This window comes from Eutrigla gurnardus, assembly GCF_963514095.1.
Source record: "Eutrigla gurnardus genome assembly, chromosome: 14".
Classification (NCBI taxonomy): domain Eukaryota; kingdom Metazoa; phylum Chordata; class Actinopteri; order Perciformes; family Triglidae; genus Eutrigla; species Eutrigla gurnardus.
The window spans coordinates 3,018,936-3,028,530 of NC_139937.1; the positions used below are offsets into that span (position 1 = coordinate 3,018,936).

At 43.9% G+C, this 9,595-nt stretch overlaps 1 protein-coding gene across 1 annotated transcript; it reads right to left on the reverse strand.

Moving 5' to 3' along the window:
- Positions 1-2,244: 2,244 nt before the first annotated feature.
- Positions 2,245-6,189, reverse strand: kcnj14 (potassium inwardly rectifying channel subfamily J member 14). Its single transcript, XM_084026106.1, has 3 exons — positions 4,902-6,189; positions 3,457-3,774; positions 2,245-2,756 (listed from the first exon to the last, which is right to left on the reverse strand). The coding sequence occupies exons 1-3, from the start codon at positions 5,952-5,954 to the stop codon at positions 2,526-2,528; spliced, it is 1,602 nt and encodes a 533-aa protein (XP_083882232.1). The 5' UTR covers positions 5,955-6,189; the 3' UTR covers positions 2,245-2,525.
- Positions 6,190-9,595: the final 3,406 nt, after the last annotated feature.

The window sequence follows — 9,595 nt, forward strand, 5'->3', positions numbered from 1 at the left end:
TTTGTTCTACAACACAGTTCAGTTTCATTTGGAAGTGCTCTGTGCCTGAGGCAGCTCTGAAATTACATTTCTGTTCGAGCAGAGAGCTTTCCCTTTCTCCTGAGAAAAATAACTGAGGAAATGTAGCTTCACTTTTTATTTTCAGTTTCATCTCACTCATTTATTAAAAATGTTTGTAGTATTACAGTATAATATTGCACTATGTATATTATACATACCTATGTTTTGAAAGCAACCAAATAATCCATCCGTCTATTTCTTTGCAGGGTTTCCAAAGAGCTATCGGAGTTAAAGTGATGGTGTAGTGAGTTTGAGTTACAAGTGGAGGCAGGGTGAATGACACCAGCCACCATGTAGCCTATAAATAGACATGGTTGTGATAAAGGAGAAGTTTAAGGGAGGACACAAACGTAAAACAGCATTAACACTAATTGTAACAGATAATATGTTATCAATACCCCCCGAGGTAACTAAAAAAAAAAAAATTCCATAACTAAAGTGAAACACTGCGACTGATGCTTTGAGGTTAACGTGTGCTGATTCAGCAACACTACTGTGCTGTTGTAGAGCTTCATTCGTGATATTAGTCTCCATGCACTACTTGTTGTACTCCTGACACTTACATTACATCAACCAATAGGCTACCTTCTATAATCAAACACGACTGTAAATACCCAGAATTTACTGCAAATCTTTACAGAATCTATAAACAACAGCCCAAGTGCTATGTAATATAACTACAGAGTGGAACTGTTACATAGTCTTCACGTGTATCAGTGCATGTTCATATTGAGACTCCTCAGTTACTGAGCAGAATCACAGTGTGGACATTTTTCTACTTAGAACATCATCCCACAGTTTTTCAAGCCATTGAAAAAAAGCACTCTTGCATAAGTAGCGTAATGCAAATATACACACAATAAAAATAATCTTTAAGCACATTTCAAACATGACATTGACTGGTGGAGATGAAGGGCCAGTCAAATCTCTGGTTTGTTATGAAGGCACCACTCACTACATGTTACTCACAATTTGAGAGAGAAACCGACTGTAACACTTTAGACTGAGTTTCACACGATTTTATGGGCACAACAATATGGAATAGTTTTCTATGAGCACAGTGTAGTTTCCAGTACAATCCTCATCCACCTGTGCAGATGTTAGATGACTATTGTATTTCTCAGAGGTGCAGAAACTGCAAGCCGTCGTCCCAAAAACTCTCCCACTCAGTTCAGTCACGTTCGTGTGAAGTTGGAGGTGACTTTGGGCCTCCTTTCAATTTACAGTTGCTGAGAGTGCCAAGAAGCTTCAAAGATAATAATGTCATAGCTCAGTATCTAGGTGCTACAATCCAAAAGCAACAGAGCAAAAACAATACAGCGTGGTTGATTTCAGCAACACAAGTAGATACTGTAAATATTAGTGCAAGAAAGAATGCAGAGTAATGAACTAGTCTGGAAACAGCCAACACCATCTGTCATTGTGTAGCACTGCAGTAGTTTGGAAATACTGCAGTGCTTTCTCTGACCACATGGCATTTAACGTTACACAAAATGTCAGATTAATTGAAGCAAATGTTACAATCGGTGAACACTGTTTTACATGACACATAGAAAAAAAGCCAAAAGACAAACAACATACGATACATAACATGGAAAAGAAACCGCTCAAAATCGCTGCTAGTTTTCAGCCGTTTCTCCATGTTACTGTTACTCTGCTTTGGCTCTACAAGTAGCCTAGCTTAATACTTAACCACATTCTGAACAGCATCCATAAAGCTCATAAAGCAAAGTATATACTATATTAAAAAAAAATGTGCACGATCCATACTTACCATACGGAAATAAAACATTAAAATGATAAGTCAGCTTCATAGTGGAATACATTCCTGAGTTGTACCTCAGAAGGTACACTACCATTCATTTCATACAGAAGCTCCCTCAAGTAGAGGTCAAAAGTGTCTGCAGAGCAGAAAACTGAAGGTGCAGTTGCATGTTACAGCCACAATGAGGTGCTGTTGTATATTCTTGCCAGTCAGGATGGGCGTGTTGTGGTAGTGATAGGCCAGAAGTGAGACTTAGCAGACACGTTTCAATTATCCTGAAAGATTGCCAGGACCAATCAGACAACTGTAGCCAGTAGAGTATCCCCCCCCCCCCCCCCCATAAAAATAAAAATTCACCCATAACCTCCCATCTGTCTATTTCCTTCAGATTTCCCTGTGAAATCTAATCTGTATAGTAGTAGGACTACTTATCTCAATCTTGCAAACTTTTAAAAATGTACTAATGGACCTCTTGACGTGATCCTATTCTGGACTTTCTTTCCTGTCCAATCACTGTAAACAATGTTGCTTCCTTTGCTCCCTATGGCTTATACTGACACTGGCCCCATCTACTTTTAATCCGGTCTCAGTTGGTCTGCCCATTCCTGCCTGTCTAACCCTCTCCTTTTGCCGGTTCTTTCTCTACACCCCTGGGTCGACTTCCCGTCACGTTCCCCTTTATGCCTCCTATCCCACAGGTTCAGTTGTAGTGGAGGTGTTCTGCCAGGGATTGCCTTCGGGTCGGTGGAGAGGGACACTCAGGGTCTTGGCTAGGCCCGTCATCAGGGGAGACGAGCTGCAGAGCGACTTCGTTCTCATAGCAGAATGACGAGCGTGAGCTTTGAATGTACTTCTGCTCAGCCAGCTCTTTAGCGCTGCACGACGGTGTGTTCGGGATTTCATACGTCCGATGGAAGAACGAGTAGTCCACCTGGGAATAGGACAGAAGACAAGGATTTTTCAGCCTGCATTTCATGGAATGGTTCACTATCTTAGTGTAGCATATTACTATGCTAACATTTCCTAATTAGCATGCATCACAAAGTTTAACTGAGGCTGATGTAGCACTGGACATATTAACATTTTGACATATTGATGGTGCTAGATGACGAGTCGGGGGCTCAACAGACTCATAAGTCTGTACATGTCAGTCCATTTGATGCAATATTTAATATACGACTAAAGTGGTGGGGGACCAACATTGATATCCCCAGAGCCACACTGTACCTGAAAACATTTAAAGTCGAGCTGAAACGACGTTTCAAGAGTATCTAGCTTCCGTACCGTGACATATTTTCTGATTGAAATGGGATAGGCAGGCAGGACATAACAGTTTGATCATTGATGGATGTGATGATGATATTGGTTGAAATTGGTTGGTCCTAGTTGATGAAATTATGCCTCATATTTCGTTTTCCCAGGAAGAAAGATATTGGATTTTGGCATAAAATATTATAGACATTTACCTGGGATGTGATCCAAAAAGGGTTAAAACGGCATTTAAAAAAATTCAGATTAATATATGCACACGGCAAACTATAGCATAGTAATGGATACCTCTTCAGACACAGCATTAAGATAAGGAATTATCCCAATTTTTCCTGTATACATCTCCACCCTTCCTTTCTGACCTGGTAGCAGTCTTTCCTCTCGAACAGCACTGGTTCGAATCTGCGTCCCCAGTGGATTTCAGAAGCCAGATAGGAGCTGCGGCACTGTGTGGTCATGGCCGTGGCCTCCACCATTCCCTCCAGTATGACCACCACCTCCAATTCAGAGTCGTTCTCCAGAGTCTTTTGGTCGATCTCAAAGAAGGGCGACTCGTCGTTGATCTCGTGGACAATTGTCACTGGCGAGACCAAGAAGATGCGGTCGGTGCCCGTGTCAAAACCCACGTTGATGTCCGCGTTGTCCAGCGGGAGGAACTCTCCCTCTTCTGTCACCCTCGGCTGAAATTGTGAATGGAGAATAAGATTAAGTCACTATTTCATGTGTTAAAATTTCCACATTAAATGTTGACACAATTGATTTTCACACGTGGGAAAATATTAAGTGGAGACTAGAAACGATTTCCGATATGAAACAAACATCAGCCAAAGGCTGGCAGGACCTGATCAGTATAGAAAAGAGGGCATTCATCTGTCACTTTAAATATTGTAAATGAACATTTTAAATACACTTGACACAATTTCCTAAGGTCATCTCTAGAAATTAAATTTCATACCCTGACCCAAAAGCTTAGTATTATATTCAGATGAATTTGACTATGTGAGTCTTTAGTCATACCACCCATGCATAGGCTTATCACTCACCCAACCCTTACTATGGAGACAATATCCAGTCCCAGCATTTAGAATTGTATTTCTTTGATCCTCGCAAACTTAATCCCATCTGCCCTGTTTGAACTTTGATATGGTCATGCTATTAAGAGAGAGATCAAATTGTCTATGCTGTAGCCCCAATGTTCCACTGATTTTGACCCTCTGGACAACTCTGGCAGCATACACACACACACACACACACACACACACACACACACACACACACACACACACACACACACACACACACACACATACACACACACGCACTGCACTGACAATGACAATACACTCACAAAAACAGGAAACAAGTTTAAAAACGATCCCACGTAAGACCAGACAGAAAGGTAAACATAAGCATACATACACCTAAAGGACTTACAGCACACATACTCATATAAATGAGATGACGAAGGACAATGGCTCTCAGTTAAAGAATAGTGGGCAAGTTAATCCATGGTAAATCTTCCTAACCCCTGAGGGAAAATAAAACAAGCCCTCATTAACTATGGTCCACAGAATACAGGCCAGATGGTCTCTCTCTCTCTCTCTCTCTCTCTCTCTCTCTCTCTCTCTCTCTCTCTCTCCTGCCAACTCTCACAGTAGCAACCTATTTTTTGATTCAATCGTTCTGTCTTACCATCACTTTGACCTTTTCTCTCAAAAACGGAAAGGCTCTCCTCTTTTAGCTTTGCCAAACTTTCTGACCTCCATCTTTTTTCCATCATGGTCATTATCCATCTCCCTCCACTTACCTTCAGTAGTTGTGCTCGAACATGTGCCTCTACCAGGTGGCTCTTGCGTAGGTTTCCGACCCTCCACATCATGCAGAGTTTTCCGTCCCTCAGCGCCACCACAGCTGTGTCCGAGAACACCAGCGTCTCGTTGCGCTTCTTGGGCTTGGCAATCTTCGCCATGACTGCCCCGATGATGAAGGCGTCAATAATGCAGCCCACGATGCACTGCAAAACGACCGCCATCACCGCCAGGGGACATTCTTCGGTCACGCTTCTGAAGCCATAACCAATGGATGTCTGCGTCTCCAAGGAGAATAGAAAGGCCGCCATGAAGCTGTTCACTTGCAGGAAGCACGGCTCCACAACCACTGCCTCTCTATCAGACTCTCCTCCAGACCTGGCCTCTCCTGATCCTGGAGAAGAACCTGAGCTGGGGGTAAGCCGAACAGAGAGGTCCCCATGCATGGAAGCAATGAGCCAGAAGGCAAATCCAAAGAGCAGCCAGGAGAGAAGGAAGGAGAGGGTGAAGATGATCAGCATCCAGCGCCAGCGGATGTCCACACAGGTAGTGAATAGGTCGCTAAGGTAACGCTGGCCCCTCTCGCTCATGTTGACGAAGGTGACGTTGCAGCGTCCGTCCTTGCCCACAAAGCGTTGTCGGGGCCGGCGGCTTGAGCGCCTGGTGCGCTGGCGGCTGGTAGTGCAGGGGGAAGAGCGTGAATCCTGGTACGAGGATGAATGGCCTTTTCCTCTTCCTCCTACACTACTACCTCTTCCACTTCTTAGCCCCGAGCACACTCCTCCTGCTCTCACCCCGCCCTCTCCTGCGTCTCCCCCAACTCCAATGGCACTCTGCCTCCGTGCATTGTTGGCGTTGCTCTGGAGAGGAAGCATTTTGCCGTTTAGGGCGTGGGTCGGGGAGGGGCTGGTTGGGGTCCCTGACCCTGTTGGACTCCCCCCTGCCCTAGCCGTATCTGCAGCACTCTGTGCCAGCCTCATGACCTCCTCCTCGTCTACTGGCCCATCCACCACAGCACTGAAGCGGCGTTTCACACGCGCCGCTCCCATCATGTACTAGGAAGTCTCTTATGGTGCTCTGTAGTTTTTAGTGTGCCTTGATTTGGTTGTTGATGTTGCAATTAAGTAGCTTGACACAGTTAATTAAGCACTCAGTCAGTCTTTCAGTCCTCCTTAATGAAGAGGTAATTGCAAGTCCATAGTGGCCAATAGTAACCGAGGATACTGCCCTCCGAGACCATTGATCAGTCACTTACTTTCCCCAACTTGTAATAATGTTTCCTAGTAAAGTCTGTAGTAGGTCCATAGGTGCATTCATTAACAACAACAAATCATACGCACTTTGGGAGGTGAGCTGAAAGGAAGGATGCAGCAGCAGCCCCAAGGAGTCTACTTCTGTGACCCCCAGTTTGCAAGAATGATTTTAACAAGGAGCGGCAGGGCTGGACTCGCCTCACCAGACATCACAAAGGCATGCAGGATTGATTCTGTTCAGTTCAAAATAGTAAAGGGGAAGCCTCGAGCAGACATCAATTGATAAGCGCTATACATTGATAATGCAAGTGGAGGACGGAGATGGAAACATGTGGAGGATATACAGCTTGTTACAGGGCAGCTTCTATTATTACAAGATGCATCCAAGACAAATGCTCAAAATGAACTTCAAAATGGGCAGATATGATAAAAACATTTCCAACATGCAGTCAAAAAAGAAAAAAGCATGCAAATTCTTACGGTTAAAGTTCTCTCGAGTTTCACAACCCCTTGGTTCGGGCATGAGGAAAAAAAGAGTACAGTGCTTTCAGTGCATCAATACTGTTATCATTCGTCATAAATAATTTGGTACCAATCTTGGATAAAGCATTATTTAAGTGGTAGGTTGCAGTTGTCAAGGAAATGTCTGAATGAGGGTCCGAACTGAAAGAACTGTGTTTTGTTTGCCATTTCCTGTTCAATCATGTCACCGCTTTAACAATTTGACATTTTCTTTTTAAGGGTCTGCACATCGGTTTGATGGCCATTGTCAAATTTGCTGAAGACTTGTTTAACGACCTGAAGTACACGGCTGTTAGCAATCACCTGCAGCAATTAGACTATCAGAGCAGACATACCTCATTACAGCTCAGCATTACGGCTGAGAAATCACCTACGCCTGACAAAAGATAAAGAAAAGGGAAGAAAACAAAGAGAGTTTACTTTGATCTATCTCCAGCAGGACTTGTGTTTTGAGCTTTAAGTGGAAGATTTATATGCAGGGAGAAGGTAAGTACACGGGTGACCTGAGGATGCTTTTCTATATTTTTCTGGAGGTTGTGCGCCAAAGTATATGTAGGCGTTTGGCCCAGTAGGAGAACAGCTGAGATGTGCTGAGAACTAAAGTGGCCGAGAGCATAACTGGGTTCATGGATGGTAGTCTCTTACTCATCCTCTCCATTTGAACCAGATCACAAAAGGCAACCTGAACATCAGAGAGTTTCCACACACAAAATAGGGGATTACCATATGCAGATGCAAATGCCAAACATGCAAGTGTAACTTTGAAGTGCACCATAAATACTATCTAAAAAAGTGTGCATGTGCATTAAAAATCAATTGATACATCGAAATAATTATTGAAAGCTGACAAAAGTTTAAATAAAGCAAAAGAGAAATAAAAATGTACTCTTGTTAGTATTTACCTTGTCCAACCATTTCCAGAGAAGTCCCCTGAATCCTGACAAGCACACAGAGCATCCACATTCTCTTTGGGACAGTAGACAGACTCAAACCCTCAACTGTAACCATTCACTGTGGTGAGGGCAACGACAACTGAAAAACAATAGACACAAGCTACAGCTCTGACTGTACAAACATAGAAGAAGCCTATTCTTTTTCGACCAGTAACAGCAGGGTGGACAAAAGTCTACAACAAATGGAAATGGGGAAAGAGATCCCTCCTGAAGTGTGAAGTCACATAAGGGTTCATCTTCGCTCATGTGTCCACTGCCCTTTATGGCACATGTTCAGTGAAAGCAGTGAGCTTATGGGTGGGGGGTGGGGTCAAGGAAAGAGTCTGCTGGGTGTTTTGGTTGTCTTTACTGAGATGTTGGTCGTCCTTTGCTTTAGGACCTTCTTGTTTAACACACTGCCAGTCTTGAAAAGAAATGAGAACAAACAAGAAGAGAATTAAAGGCAAGGTGGAACTTACAAAACAGTGCTGAAAGAGAAGAGGGCTTATCTCATATTAAAAGGGACTTTTCTTAAAATCATTGCATGTCTCCACATTTTATATCAATTCAAATCTTGCCTAGGCTGTACGTGATGCCTATATAAATGGATGGTGATCAGAAACCTACCGGTCGTTGTGTACTTCTTAGGTTTCTACTGGACTACCTCGTCAGGCAAAATCATTGTTTCCTTTAGACAGCCTTCACTTGAAGAACCCGAATCTAGCACAGAAAGCTTCACCCAGATGAACCGGTGGAAGCCTGCGAAGAGAAACAGAAAGAATCTAGTCAGTTTGTACCCCCAGGACAAACATCTGTGACTAAATACATGTAAAGAAGATTGTTATTCAAATATGTTACAGGGAATCTAAGAAAGAGCATTCAGGAGGGCAGCTGATATCTATCACAACATAGCTCCATGTAATGATGGATATAGAACTGCATAGGGAGGACGGGTCAGTTACAAGACAGGACTAAACCACAGGACCCTCATTTTGGGTCAGCAAACCAAGTGGTACAGGGAGAGTAATCTTTGATATATATGCATTAGTGGATTAAAGCCAATAGACTGGAAGAACGGAGTGGATTTTCTTGGTCAAAGGTTGAGACTGGGATCGTAGATCAGATGAAGAACTGGGATAAACCGGGTCTGTGGGTTGGTTGGAGGTGAAGACGTAATATGTCTTGCTGCAGAGATGGCGATATGCTGTGGATTACAGCTGTGCTCGTGACTTCAGTAATCTCACCGGTGGTTTTACTAATCCCCTGAGGATTTACATAAGAGCCACTACCACTATAGAAGGTGAAGAATATCTATAAAACACACACACAGGGGGGGCTGGACGCTGGTGTAGTGGCTAGTACTGTCGCCTCACAGCGAGAGGGTCCATGGTTCAATTCCCGGGTCGGGTTTGGGTTCCTTCTGTGCAGAGTCCACAGTCCAAAGGCCTGTCTGTCTCTACATGTCGGCCCTGTGATAGACTGGTTACCTGTCTGTCTCTACATGTCTCCCTGTGATAGACTGGTTACCTGTCTGTCTCTACATGTCTCCCTGTGATAGACTGGTTACCTGTCTGTCTCTACATGTCGGCCCTGTGATAGACTGGTTACCTGTCTGTCTCTACATGTCGGCCCTGTGATAGACTGGTTACCTGTCTGTCTCTACATGTCTCCCTGTGATAGACTGGTTACCTGTCTGTCTCTACATGTCAGCCCTGTGATAGACTGGTTACCTGTCTGTCTCTACATGTCAGCCCTGTGATAGACTGGTTACCTGTCTGTCTCTACATGTCGGCCCTGTGATAGACTGGTTACCTGTCTGTCTCTACATGTCTCCCTGTGATAGACTGGTTACCTGTCTGTCTCTACATGTCAGCCCTGTGATAGACTGGTTACCTGTCTGTCTCTACATGTCAGCCCTGTGATAGACTGGTTACCTGTCTGTCTCTACATGTCGGCCCTGTGATAGACTGGTTACCTGTCTGTCTC

Excerpts from the sequence above, each read along its gene's own strand:
- kcnj14 (XM_084026106.1), bottom strand. The coding sequence starts at position 5,954 with ATGATGGGAGCGGCGCGTGTGAAACGCCGCTTCAGTGCTGTGGTGGAT. Across the intron at positions 3,775-4,901 it reads TTCGAGCACAACTACTGAAG|CCGAGGGTGACAGAAGAGGG; the intron begins GTAAGTGGAGGG and ends TCACAATTTCAG. Across the intron at positions 2,757-3,456 it reads AGAGGAAAGACTGCTACCAG|GTGGACTACTCGTTCTTCCA; the intron begins GTCAGAAAGGAA and ends TCCTATTCCCAG.